Consider the following 13829-nt stretch of genomic DNA (forward strand, 5'->3'; position numbering starts at 1 on the left):
AGTAAGAACATCAATTCCTCAATACCGAACTTGAAAAAGACTTTTTGAGCCTCCTTAACTCTGAATAATCCACAGATTGTGAACAGTTTTCAGTGGAGCTCGTGTGCCTTGTTTTATGTCATTTGCGTAGATCTGAGCAGAAACCAAAACAGTCTCCATCCACCGTCAGCGTGGAGGTACGTCTTTGTTTGTTTGGGCGAATCGACCCTTTATATGTTAATGCTGCTCTGTGCTGTGTGTTCAGTATAACTAACTGCAGATGCTTGATAAAGGCAGACATACGCCGTACAGCGGAGACGCTTTGACGTTACAGAACTTCCTGCTTCTGAATGAACGAACCGTCAAATGTTCCTCCTGATCTTTACGGAGCAGCTTCTCACACCTTGAGGCTGAATGTTGACTGACAGTGGTGACATCACGGTTTCAGCTGTGATCTGGATTCAAAGCTTGTTTTGAGCACATACACTTCGAGCCTGCTGGCTGATCCTCACTGTTTCCACAACAAAAGACAGCGGAGACGCAGAGCTGCTGGCTCGACCTGTTTTCCCTTTCAATCGCCTCCACCTGTTTATCTGGAACAGCGTACTCCTGCACGGGGTCACTGGTGACTGCGGCCCATCCCAGCATGCACTGGGAGGCCTTCATGAAAACCACATTTCATTTTAACAGATACAGAAATCTTTATTTACAAAGTGAAACCACTGGATTTGCATCAGACTTTAAAGTCACCGTCATTCGTCCCGTCAGCTCTCAGACCATCGTAATCGATTTGTGTCCCAATCAAACAACAGGAATCAAATCAGGGACATTCTGCTTTCTGTTCATGAAGCACGTTTCATACAAACAGGAGCATCAGCACCTGCAGGCGTGTAATACACACTAATGTGTACTCATACTACAACACATTCGTACTTTCTACTTCAGGTAAAGAAAAGATCTCAGTTTGAAAATCATGAAATCCAGAATCTGTGGTGTCGATCTTCAAGACAGAAAATCCACAGATTTCCCAAAGCGTCACAGAATTCCTTTAAATGCTGAACGATCTAAAGAAATCTAAATGATTCTAGACCTTAAAAAACCTTTGAACATGAAAACCCTCCACTGAAACCCAGACTGACGTTTCATTTAGTGTTTTCAACCCCGTGAGCCCAGTGACGAAACACAAGCTTAAGAATTAACATAAAAACAATCAAGAAGAGAAAATGTTTCTTCATGTCAGGTTCTGCTGGAACATTCGAGTCATTTCTTTTAAAAAACAGGACCAAATCACTTTAATATGCGATCACACCAACATGTTGAAACAGTGTGTTTGAACTGTGAGAATACACTGATTGACAGAAGCTAACGTCCCGGTCCGGGCTGAGACAACGTCCCGGTCCGGGCCGAGACAACGTCCCGGTCCGGGCCGAGACAACGGGGCTCGTCTACTCTCTCTTGTAGTTCTCCTCCAGTCTGAGCTTCTCGCCGTTGTTGCTGAGGAAAGCTGCATCGTTGCTCACTTGAACTTTGTCAAAAAAGTTGAAATCGGCCACGTAACGCCCGCCGGTGGTGCTGAACAGCACCGGCTTGAACTCGTAGCCCCAGAGGATCTCCTGAGGGATGTAGGAGGTGCGACTCTGGCACGTGGCCGCCGTCGACTCCATGGTGGCGTTCAGGGTGACGAGCAGCTCGAACTCCCGGGTGCGAAGGTTTTCTGCGTTGAGGTCTGCGAGCGGGCTGCGCTCGTCCAGGATGTGGTAGAAGGTGAGCGGCAGGATGAGGAACGGGCACTCGCTGCTGGAGTCTATGTAGAAGTCCACGGAGCTCTGGTGGACTTGTGTCTTCTCGCCCTCCTCTGTCACGTTGGAGTGGAGGAGCTTCCCGGTCAGCTGGCACTGGATCAGAAGGCTCTTCCTCATGTTCGCCACCCTCACCATCAGGCACAGCTTGCCTTGGCGCCGGCAGATCACCGCCGACTGGCTGAACTTGATGGTCTCCGCTCGTTTCTTGGGCCGAGCCAGTTTGGCCAGAAAGGCGCCGGTGACGAAGATCTCAGCCAGGCCGGTGATGACGAGCTGAGCCACCAGGGTGAAGATGGCCAGAGGACACTCCTCGGAGATGTAACGGAAGCCGTACCCGATGGTGGTCTGGGACTCCAGAGAGAACAGGAAGGCTCCGGTGAGCGTCTGCACATTGGTCACGCAGGGCGTGTGGTTGGAGTTCAAAGCGGCCTCGAAGTCTCCGTTGCCCATGCCGATGAAGTAAAAGATGACCCCAAAGATGAACCACGTCATGACGAAGGTGGAGGCGAACAGGGTGAGCTTGTAGCGCCACTTCATGTCCACCACCGTGGTCCAGATGTCGTGCAGGTAGAGTTTGACCATGCCCTCCACGTTGTCGATCCGCACGTTGTTGTGGCCGTCTTTGGACACGATCCTTCGCTGCACCTCCGCCCTCCTGGTGGCCATGTTGGTCTGGATGAGTTAAAGCCGGGAGAACGACGCTGCCGATGGAAGAGCAGAGACACGATTCACATCTGAGCTGCAGTTCATTCCCTTCACTGACACTGAGAGAGAAGTGTCCACCTTTGAAACCTGGACACGTAAAACCGACGTCTGCATGCTTTGATAGCAGCAGCTTCCACCCCGGAGCCTCTGCACGCGCTCACCACTTCACCTCAAACTGAACTGCTCACTCAGAGGAATTCAACATTTCTGAGCTGCAGAGGATTTTTCATGTCACAATACTGCGAGTGACCACCAGGACAAACTAACAGCAGGACCGAGCAGCGGCATGTGATCCAGCTCTGTGAATGCAGGCTAACAGTTCCCCCCGTTTCCAGTATCTATGCTAAGCTAAGCTAACCAGCTGCTGGTTTCAGCTTCGTGTTTACAGATGAGAGCGAGGTACCAATGTTCCCATCTAAATCTCAGCGTGAAAGCAAGTAAATGCATTTCACAGAGTGGGAGCTTTGCCTTGTTATTTATAATATATTTAAATAAAAAAGCCTTTAAACTCCAGTATCATACTGGGAAAACATACTGGGGAAAAGCAGTTTCTGGACACAGAAAAACAGCTGTCAGTTAAAGACAAGGTGGCAATAAAAAACCTGCTTCTCCAGGTAATACCCCAGTAGAGTACCAGTACCTCTGTGCAGTACAGTGTTATGTACTGCGTATGTGTACTGTTACTCCCACGAGGTCAAAACAAGCCAAGTGTTGCTTTAAGCATTTGTCCTCTGAAGGGACGAAGGTGCAGTGAAAAGATTTAAAGGCTAAAATATTCCACAAACTCAAAGGCACAGCGCTGCTCTCACAGGTGGATGTTACCTGTCCTGCTTTAAATAAAGTTGAACGTTAAGCTGGTGGTGAACCATTGCAGGAGGCCGACAACGCCTCCTGTAACCTTCAGCAATCAGTGATTCCTTCAAGACGCTGGCTGCATTATACTCACATCCCGCCTGCTGGAACGCTCTCAGGTGTTTGTCTTCACCTGTTCGGGTCAAACTCGTCCGTAAGCTGAAGCGGAGACAGGACGTCCTGTTCAGTGTCTTCTTTCTTCTATTGTGAGTCTGAACTTTGGCACAGTCGCTCTCAGGCTGAACAGACGTGGGACACAAAGCAGAGCCGTAAACTCTGATTAGCCAGTGGGCTGGCTTTTATCCCCCGCCTCCTCCACCTGTGCACAGGTGGGAGCAGCAACACTGAACACTTCAGGTGCGCTTTGTTCCTTTTATGGTTGTTGTTTCTTCACACACACTCCCACATTTACTGCTTCCAGCTCTCTGAAGGGCATCGTGACTCGACGGTGTCAGTAAACAAACGCCGGCCTGAATGAATTCTGCTCTGAGCTGCAGACGACAGCGTTTCAGCGTCTGTGTGGCAGGAAGACGTGAGGCCGAAGTGACAGACTGAAAGAAGGCGATGTGGTGGTCACAACAGAGCTGAAAGACATCTAAGCTTCAGTTTAAGTAAGAGCTGAGTGAGGCTGGAGTCAGCTGAAAGGAGCTGAAGTGAAGAGAGGTTAGTGTCAGAGGAAACCCACGAGCTGAAAGACGTCAGCTGAAGACGAATCTGAAGCAATAAAAGGAGCTGAAGTGTCGACTGAAGTGGAAGCGAGCGCTCTGAAAGGTCAGATGAAGGAAAACGGCTGAAATCAGCTGAAGTGTCAGTGGGCAGTAAACACACTTCAAACCGAAGAGCGTGAAAGAAAAAGTGAGGGAGCCCCGAACGAAGCTGAAGTGTCAGTTAAAGTGTGACCAGCCGCCGCTCAGCCTCAGGAGCCGAATAACTCCTGAGCTTTGCTATTAACCCGATCCTTATTACGCACATTCCTGAGGGCTGTGTGTGTGTGTGTGTGTGTGTGTGTGTGTGCGTGCGTGCGCGCGTTACTCAGGCATGAGATCATTAATTGATCTCATTGTTCTTTGGAGAAGACGACACACACGTCACATCAATGCAGTTAAACTTCTTTTAAAGGGGTCATTTTTCATCAGGACGATGAAGGAGGCCGACGCCCTCTGGTGGACAAACAGTATAATGCAGGTTTGTCTTCTGGGCTCGTCGGTCTCACTGAGACGTCCACGTTTGTCAAAGACTTTTACACTTTGCTTGCTTCAGTTTGAGGTCAGATCACCTCTGAGCTCTTTCTATTGACAGAGAAACACAGTTCCAGCAGCTGTTCTGTGGTGATCAGCGATCAGTGGACATTTTATTATGTTTCCATGGCTTTTCTGTTCAAACATCAGCCTCCTCACAGTCACACATTCATAAACACCACCTGCTACGTCACTGTGTTACAGAGCGTCTCTGCAGACTGCTCAGACATGCTTATCAGTGGACTTACAGTGAACCAGTTCAGCCTGATTAATTATCATCAGCACACATTTGAATGTCTCTGCTGGAAGACGCTCGTCCTCCACAGCTGCAGCGACACAGGAAGTTCACATCCTGCCCGCCTTCTCGCCTCCGCACAGCTGGCCAATCACGGTGTGAAGTGGGTGTGAATGTCGGATCGTTGGTTTCGGGAAAGGTACGGAATCCAACACCAGGAAAGTGTGTGTGTGTGTGTGTGTGTGTGTGTGTGTGTGTGTGTGTGTGTGTGTGTGTGTGTGTGTGTGTGTGTGTGTGTGTGTGTGTGTGTGTGTGTGTGTTGTTCACATATGAAGAATCAGCAGATTTCAGCTCGAGGCCACGACATGCGTCTCATCTCCAAAGTGTTAGAACGAGCCAACGCCTCGCTGCTGATGGTGGTCCACAGAGACAGTTCGTCCTCTGTGGACCAGAGACAGTTCGTCCTCTGTGGACCACGGACGAGTGTCTGAATTATGCTTTAAATCAAAAACCGACATCAGTGGGACTCAATCTGTGGGACGCTGGATGTCTGAAGCACATCTCAGGGGAATCCGTCCAGTGGTTTCAAACATCCTCGTCATGGATCAAAGTGTGGATCAAGACCAGATTCTGGTCTGAGGAGGTCTGAGGAGGTCTGAGGAGGTCTGGGGGCCAAAAGAACAAAACGTCCTGAGCCTCATCAGGACACGTCCATGAATAAGAGCGTGTCCAGGAAGGTGCAGTCCTCCAGGCCGTTCAGCGTTCACTGTGGTGGGGGGTTCGCCGTGGTGGCCTTCAGGATGCCCCGCAGCACCTTGTAGTTGTTGAGCGGCTGGTTCTCTTTGGGGGGGTGACAGGGGCCGCGATCTGTCAGGTAGGAATAAGGGAACCGCAGCACCCAAAGACCGTCGGGCGGCAGCACGATGTCCGTCTGCTCCGGATGGAAGACGGGGCAGGGAGGAGGACCGGGCTGCACCTGAGACACATCAGAGGATGAATAAGACCTGTTACTCAGAATACACTCACTCACTCACTCACTCACTCACTCACTCACTCACTCACTCACTCACTCACTCATTCATCTCTGATGAAATGTTTTGTCACCAAACATCTGAACCACCAGCCTCGGCTCAGAGCTTCAGACACACAGAGACACAGCTTCAGCCTGTCACCGTTCATTCATGTGTTCACATGTTCATGAGCTGAAGCGCTAACGGCTGAATTAGCCGTTAGCTGCTCCACTTCGCGCTGAAGCCGCTGACGCACACACGCTTCTCGCCGGATCACTTTAACGCTGCAGAAAACCTAAAAACGTGATGATTGTCAGGCGTCTTTCAGCTGCGACTCTTATGGAGCAACACGGTAAAATGATCGAATGCTGCACGCAAAGCAAACATCAGGGTCACTTTGTTCCTTCTTCTTCTTTGACCAGCGACGAGCCTCAGGCTGATCTTACTTTAGCGTCACTTCAGCCAGCTGCAGCAGTGAAACGCTGCTGATCGACAGCCCGGTGACGTCGTTTCAGGCACCTTTTCTAAAGGCTCCTCCTGAAGCTTTCAGTACATTTGGCTGATAAGACGCAGAGGGTCGCTTTGTGAGATCAGACTGACTGCTTTAACACCCAAATCTCAAATGTGCCACTTCTTTGTTTTGGTGACAGTAAACAACTTCCTGCTTCCAGAAAATGTGATAATTTTAGTGATAAACGAGCCGCCAGCTTCACTTCAGCAGACGAAGGTGTTGAAATTCCAGAGCTGAGCCAACATCTGTGAGCGGAGCTGGAGGAGAGTTCAGAACGATCGGTTCCTCCGAGCAGACAGATCTGGAGAGCGGAGACAGCGGCGTCACACCGAAGACGGACGAGGAAGAGTTTGACAGCTCGTCTGTCCACACACTCTCTGATGCACTCAGATCACACAGAAGGAACGCTGGCTTCACGCAGAGCGCCTTGAATTACTGCGACATTTTATTGTTTCTTAACTCATTTTAACACGTGAACTTGTAAAAGCAACCAATGTGCTGCACAGAGGCGTGACGGTGGCGTGACGCGGTGTGAGGGTGGCGAGCCTCGCTCGGCGGCTTACCTGAGGGTTGAGGGTGACCTCCAGCGAGGCGTCCGGCACCACAACATAAAGGCGAGCCAGCTGGGCGAAGTGAGGCTTCAGGCTGCGGCCCTGCGAGGGGGAGGGGACGTACAGCGGCATGTCGGTGTTCAGCACCCTGGTGGCGGGATCTTTGGCGCCCCCTGGACCCAGAACCTTCACTATTTTATCAGGCCCGCAGCTGATGAAGCGTCTTCCTCTGCTGTCTTCGTACTCAAAGCCCACGAAGACGCGAGCCATGTCGTCCCTCCTGCGGCTCCGACCGAGGCCTCCGGCGCTCCCTCGCTTGCTAACCAGCGTCTTGTTGGGGGCCGGCCACGAGGAGGTGCCTCCGTCCAAAGGCTCCGTCAGTCCCGCTTCCTCCTCCGACCGAGAGCGAATCACCAAGTCCCACGGCAAGAGGAAGGACGAGCCGGGCAGGAAGCCCGGCTGTTCCAGACCGGTGTGGCAGTTGTAGGACTTGGCCGGACCCAGTTTGACCAGCGACCAGCTGGAGAACTTGGGTAGGAGGCCCTTGGGGCAGCCGGAGTGCATCATACCCGGGAGGTACTCCACGGTGGAGGGCTGGCGGTCGACGAGGCTCGGCCTCTTCTGCTGGACTTGGGCTTCGGTTCCGTCTCCGTCCCCGTAGGGCCCCAGGCTGTCGGTGGACTGGCCCAGGCTGAGGGCCAGGCTCAGGCTGGTGTCTCCGGGCGTGTGGCTCTGGGCAGTGCTCGGCTCCTTCAGCCTCTCCGCCTCGCCCGACCCCGAGGCCGCGGCCGAGGCCTCGCACGGGAGGCGCTGAGCTTGGTTGGAGGCCGGGGCTGGATCGGGAGTGCTGGGCTGGAACACCGGAAACTCGATCCTCTCCAGCTTCCCACAGCATTTCTCCTCCAGCATCTGTTCAGGAAGAGACGTCACAGAGCAAACATCTCAGATGTCACATGATGAGACACGAACGTCTGACGAACGCTGACAACACGAAGACGTTTCTGTCAGATCTGATTTAAAGCAGCTTTAATCGAGACTTTCGTCTTCACCCTGCTCTTACTGTCCTGTCTTCGCAGGACGCCATGAGACACAGAGTGAACGGCCATCATCGGACCACACTGTGTGCATGAAGGATGAATGAATGAGCTGTCAGAGGCAGGAGAGTGAACTCTGACCTGGTAGAAGTCAAAGTTCGCGGCCTGGACGTCGAACGGATCCTCGCGAGGAGCCTGCTTCCTGCCGCAGTTACAGGAGCTGGTGGAGCGCCCCCTGCTGTTGTGGTTGAGGACGGGTGGGTTGCGGTCCATGTCCGGCTTCTCTCCTGCAGGAGCCAAAGTCACAGTTATTGATTTTATCCTGATTCTTTTTGAATTTATGTCAATAAAATAAATCCTCACAGAAACATGAAGCACATTAACACGTTCAGATTTTTTTTTTGGATTAATTCACTCAGTCACGTTTGTCTGAGGCTGACTGAACGTTCACTGTTAATCTAAACTACACTGCAGACTCGTCACACAGCCTGTTCATGACACTCTGCAGGCGTGTGTCCTCGTCAGGACAGAGGACACAGCAGAGACAGCTCACCTGGCTGAGGCAGCAGGTGGAACTTGTGAACGCAGTGTTGGTCCGTCAGGCTTCGCTCCTCGCACAGCTGGTGGCCGTTGCTCCAGAACTTGTAGCAGTCCTCGTGGAGCTGCAGGGCGTAGCGCTGGAAGGCCACGCCGCGGGCGTGCTGGCTGTAGACCCGCAGAGCCTGAGCCAGCTGGTTCTTGTGCACCGTGGTGGTGTAGTTGTGGGGAAGGTTGGACTGGTAGGCGCTGTGAGCCAGCGGCAGAGCTTTCTGGCACCTGTTCTCAGAGAACTTTGTGTCAGCGTCGAGGAAACCCTCCAGAACCTTCAGCTGGCTCTGCACTTTGGTGGCCAGCTCAGCTGTTTCTTCTTCTGTGTTGCTAATCAGGACGTGGTGGAGTCTGGAGGCGACCTGGACCCATTTGGAGTAGGTGGGCAGCTCGAAGTGCGAAGGCTGCGGGTTGCGTCCGACGCTGTCGTCGAAGCCTTTCTTGGTCAGCACCAGCTCCACGTGCTGCCACAGGAACTCCTTCAAGCTGCAGTCCAGCGGCTGGCCGCCCATCGACACGCCGCCCGAGTCCGCGGCCAAGCCGAGCTGCCGAGCCGAGCGCCTCATCTGCTGGTAACGCCGCGGGCCCGACGCCGCCACGGAGGAGTCTTGCTCGGATAAGATGCAGTTGGATCGAAGCTGACCGAGCAAAGCGCCCACCGGGTCCTCCTCCACTGCTGGTACCACGTACACGAAGGCCTGGTTGGCGGGCACGGTGAACAGGCAGTTGCTGCTTTGGTTGGTCAAAACTCTGCTTTTACGGAAGATGCGATAAATCTGGTCCTCCAGCGCGTGCTGCAGCCTCCTCCTGGGGGAGTGCTTCTTGGGTTTGTCGGGGTTTCCTCCAGACTCGGAGCCGTTTGCAGAGACCTTTGGACGGACGGACAGACGGACGGACAGACAGACGGACAGACAGACAGAAGGGACGTCAGTGAAATTCAGTGTCCAATGAAAAAACCTCGAATCACATTTTTCTCAGTGAATAAAAACCTAATGAAAGTCATGAAACTAACGTGACCTGGACTCAGGTACGAGTTCAACAGGATGAATGAACGAGTGAGAAGCGACTGATCTGCTTCAGCCTTTATGGGATGTGAAGTTTGTTAAAGGTGTGAATCTCCATAAAAAGATGAAACAGCCTCCTTCACCGTTCATTTACAGGTGAGTCGCGTCTCCCCACAGGAGACACTGTTGTCTTTGGAGGACAAAAGAAAAAAAAAAGATCCTGTAAACTATATTTAAGATTTTAGAATAACCTCTGAAGCCTTTGATGAGAGAAGTTTTGGTGTTTTTACTTAAAATGAATCCATCAGTGATTAAATCTGATGCTCTAGTTTGCTGTGAACCAGCTGATCACTGATAATTCACGTGTTTCTGAAATAACATCAGTATTCAGACTCCACACCTTCATCAATCATCAGCTCTACGTGAACACCTGTGCACCTGCGGGGTTTGACCGCTACTGTCATGTAAAAGAGCTGGAGACCTTCAGAGAGCCGTTCATCTGGAAGACGAAGAGCAGGCGCGGAGGACACGGCCGACAGTTCACCTTCCACTCTTTGGACACCGGACAGTCTTTGATGGCCGCTCGGATCAGAGGCAGGACCTTCTGCCGCAGGGCGTCCAGGGCCCTGAAGAGCCGGTCGTAGGCCACGTCGAAGGTCTGGTTCGGGTGGACGAGCAGGAGGACGTGGCACACGGAGAACATGTAGAGCAGGTGGAGGCAGTGCTGTCGGTCCAGGCCTTTCCAGAAGTCGTGGGCGTCGGAGTGCCCGGTGCCGGCGCTCAGAGACTGGCAGGCCCGCAGCAGCTGCCGGCTGTCGCAGACGGAGGTGAGCAGCAGGTAGAGCACCCGGCTCTCCTGGTTGTAGAAAGCCTGGATGTGGCTGTCCGCGGTGCCGTCGTCCTCCGGTCCGCCGAACAACGAGAAGATGTGTTTGTCGGCCAGAGTGTTGACGAGCGACTCTTTGTGCGGCGCGGACTGCATGTTGCTCTTCCCGAAGATGCCGACGACACACAGGCCGTCGTCCCGCTGAGCGGCGTCCTCCCGCAGCTCCGCCTGGAGCAGAGCCCCCACACTCACCGGGAAAGACATGTTCGCTTCCTTCATGGTGGAAGCCGGGGGTAGAAAAACAACGACGCGCCCATTTCCGGGTTTATTTCCGGGTTCGTACACTAAAATGTCCGAGTAGATGCGACTTCGCTTTACGGTTCCGCTTGTTGGCTACGATCTATTCTCCTCCATCCAGAGGTGGAAGAAGATTATTTACTTCAGTAAAAGTAGAAATTACACACTGAAAACAGTCCGGTGAAAGATGACGCCCCGCATCAAGTTTGCTTAGTTTTAAGAGCAGATATACAAGTATAACAGTAAAAGTAGGTCTACTCTGTCCCTGCTGAAAAAAGTCAGAGAAACCATCAGGCATATTCTGTTGGTTTCTAATGGTTCCTGTTGGTTTCTAATGGTTTCTAATGGCTACTTATGTTTTTCTAATGGGATTCTGTTATCTCCTACACAAATCTACAGGACTTTAACTGGTCCCTACTAATGGTTCCTACAGGCGTTTCTATACCAGTCTAATGGTCACTGTACAGTGGTCTAGTGGTCACTGCAGGGTGTACTGGTCTCTAATGGTTCCTGATGTGATGGAGGAGCACAGATGTTATTGCCGTCTTCGTGGGTCCTTGTGTCTGCTGTACAGACGTGTCTCTGGGCTCAGTGTTTGGACTGCTATCATTTCTGTTGCAGCAGGAGGTTTCTAATTGTTTCGAAGGAGGTTTCTCAGTATGTTTTTCTAATAGTTTCAGATCCAAATGGAACCAGTAGCTTTCTAATGGTTTTATATCCTAATCGGACCAGTAGGTTCCTAATGGTTTCTTCTAATGGTTCCTAATGGGCTTGCAATTCCCATTAGACCATTAGAAACCTAATGGTTCCTGATGGGTTTTTATTTTTAAAGTTACTCTTCTGGATTTTTCAGCAGGGGTGAGAGTTCTCCTCTTCTAATATTTATTCTGTTGAATTGTTGTTGTTGTCATTGTTATTGTGATGCACTCATCTGTAATATCACTTTACTGTTGCAGTTGTCGAGGTGGAGCTAAGTCTTAATACTTTACACACTGTTGGAAAGTCATCATGAGGCGAACTGTTTCTGTTATGTACTGTGTGTTTTACTGGTGTTGCACTGGATCCACTACACACAGAAGCCTCTCAGAAGCTCCCTGGTTTGTGTCCCAGCAGCAGTGGAGAGCATTTACTCACATTCTGCACTCAGTAGACCTCTGGTGACGAAGTAGACGCTTCAGAAAATCTGATTTTTTTATGCAGACATGCTTTTGTTGTAAACAGGGCAGCCAAATGTAACGTGGTCTCATTCTATGTTTTGTCTTGTTATTTATTTAGATTACAACTAGAACATTGAGGAGCCTCCTGATACGAAGAATAAAACAGACAGTCCTTGAGGTTTTACACAGTTTGGTTTGCCAGCAGAAAATAAAACGAGGTTATATAAGAAGAAGTGAAGGAATGAGGACAGAGTGACCTCCAGCAGCTCCATGTGTAAAAGTGTGAAACCCAAAGAAGTTCAGTTTGCAGCGATGAGCCGTCACATTTCAGCTGGAAGAGAAATCAATCAAGGGTTTGATCAGAATTTATGTCAAATGGGTTTCTGTCATTTGATTCATCGTTCTGATTAACACTGATGAGCAGGACAGTTTTTGACCAGAGGACGACTTAAAATGACTGAAACAGACACGTATGTGTCAGAGGGGAGGACGGCACAGATGTCCAAATATGTCCCAGACGTGTGACCAGAACAATGAGGACGTAATAAAAACACAGCAGAGTCTGAACTACATCCACGGTCCTCTGATAAGACGATTCAAGGCGTCGTGCTCTTCATCATTTATTCAAGACTCTGCACAGAGCAGCTGGAAGCTTTGAGTCAGGTCACATGAGCACTTACAGCCCTGCATACTGTACTCCTCCTCCTCCCTGCTGTGATGAAGAACACTCGTTTGTTAAAATCCAGAATGAGACTGGAAGCTCAGCTCGCTGCCGTCACTGCAGGGTCAGACAGCTGCAGCTGAACGCTGACCGATCTGAAGCTTTCAGCAGGAAAGTTTAATATTACGCACTGAATCAAATATACAGTCACTCTCACCGAAGCCCTGACAGGTCAAAACCACATTTAAAGAATTTCATTTGATCAGTTAGAATTTAAAATCCAGACAGGAAAACCTGAAGCGATTAGAGTCAAGTGAACGGCTGATTCTTTCCAGTCAAAGTGAGATTAGAGGTGCAGAATCTGAAGATTTTTACAATCTGAGGAAAAAGAATCCAGCGTGAGAGGAGACACGACAGCAGGATAAAAACGCTAATAATATAATATAATATAATATAATATAATATAATATAATATAGATAACACCGGACAGACTGCGTGTCAGGGTTAAAACAGCAAATAAGATGTAAAAAGCTGTCAGACAAATGCAATGCAGTAAAAGTACAACATTAACCTCTGAGATGTGGTGCAGGAGAAGTACTGAGTACTCAAGTGAAGTACAAGTACCTTGAATTGTACTTGAGTGAATGTACTCAGTTACATTGTGCGTGTCTTAGTGTGACGTGTTCTTATATTAAAGTTCTTCCTCTGAGCCGAGACAGCAGCAAACAGGCCACCTTCATCTTCATCACGTCTGCAAACAAAAAGGGCTCGGACGTCATCGCCGCGCGCGCGTTCACGTCCGCATGTAAACCGCTGCGTCCCCTCTGACGTCACCGCCCCCTGATCATCCGAAATCCCCGATAACGCGACGCGCGCTCCCGCTCCGCTCTGAATGGGGGCTCAGTCCACATCCTGACAGTCCAGTAGTAGAACCGTAGCCGCCGCGGCGCCTCTCGTCCAGCCCGGTCCGCTGATCCCGCACACACCGGCAGTCCACGGCTCTGCTCCCCCGGTGCTACACCTTCATTCAGGTAGTCCGGCAGCGCGCTGACAGTCCAGCCGGTCCGGTTAGTGTTCTGACTCTGCTCTTCTTAGCCCGGCAAGTTAGTGTTGTGACGGGCGGAGCTGTCTCTGTCTGTCCAGGAATGAGAAATGATGGCCGGCTGTGCAGCAGAGGAGAAAACCTTCCGACGGTTCCTGGAGCTCTTTCTCCGGGAGATGAGAATGCCTCTGCAGGAGAGCGACCCGGTGCCGATGCGCCCCTTGTCGGACCTGGTGACTGAGGACGAGGTGGAGGGGGAATGTCTCGACCTGTGTCTCCAGCACCTCTACAAATAGTTAAGTGTCCACTTTGTGTCCTGTTGTTTGTGTCTGTGTT

At 51.0% G+C, this 13829-nt stretch overlaps 3 protein-coding genes across 4 annotated transcripts in view; 1 reads left to right on the top strand and 2 right to left on the bottom strand.

Annotated features, from left to right (window-relative positions):
• Window positions 1-1405: 1405 nt before the first annotated feature.
• Window positions 1406-3828, bottom strand: kcnj15 (potassium inwardly rectifying channel subfamily J member 15). Its single transcript, XM_070983180.1, has 2 exons — window positions 3433-3828; window positions 1406-2482 (listed from the first exon to the last, which is right to left on the bottom strand). The coding sequence occupies exon 2, from the start codon at window positions 2445-2447 to the stop codon at window positions 1425-1427; it is 1023 nt and encodes a 340-aa protein (XP_070839281.1). The 5' UTR covers window positions 2448-2482; window positions 3433-3828; the 3' UTR covers window positions 1406-1424.
• Window positions 3829-4661: 833 nt separating this feature from the next.
• Window positions 4662-10615, bottom strand: smg8 (SMG8 nonsense mediated mRNA decay factor). Its single transcript, XM_070982973.1, has 5 exons — window positions 9991-10615; window positions 8471-9374; window positions 8059-8204; window positions 6896-7792; window positions 4662-5787 (listed from the first exon to the last, which is right to left on the bottom strand). Exons 1-5 carry the CDS (start codon window positions 10612-10614, stop codon window positions 5575-5577), a joined length of 2784 nt encoding a protein of 927 aa, XP_070839074.1. The 5' UTR covers window position 10615; the 3' UTR covers window positions 4662-5574.
• Window positions 10616-13368: 2753 nt separating this feature from the next.
• The window catches only part of ppm1e (protein phosphatase, Mg2+/Mn2+ dependent, 1E), a 31820-nt gene continuing 31359 nt past the window's right edge, over window positions 13369-13829 (top strand). Inside the window, exons 1-2 of one of the 2 annotated variants that reach the window (XM_070983847.1) lie at window positions 13369-13482; window positions 13595-13788. In XM_070983847.1, the coding sequence (XP_070839948.1) occupies window positions 13604-13788 (185 nt within the window). In that variant the 5' untranslated portion in view covers window positions 13369-13482; window positions 13595-13603. Of the gene's footprint in view, window positions 13789-13829 lie in introns of both variants that reach the window. The other variant, XM_070983848.1, reaches the window with a different exon arrangement.

This window comes from Chaetodon trifascialis, chromosome 16, assembly GCF_039877785.1.
Source record: "Chaetodon trifascialis isolate fChaTrf1 chromosome 16, fChaTrf1.hap1, whole genome shotgun sequence".
Classification (NCBI taxonomy): Eukaryota; Metazoa; Chordata; class Actinopteri; order Chaetodontiformes; family Chaetodontidae; genus Chaetodon; species Chaetodon trifascialis.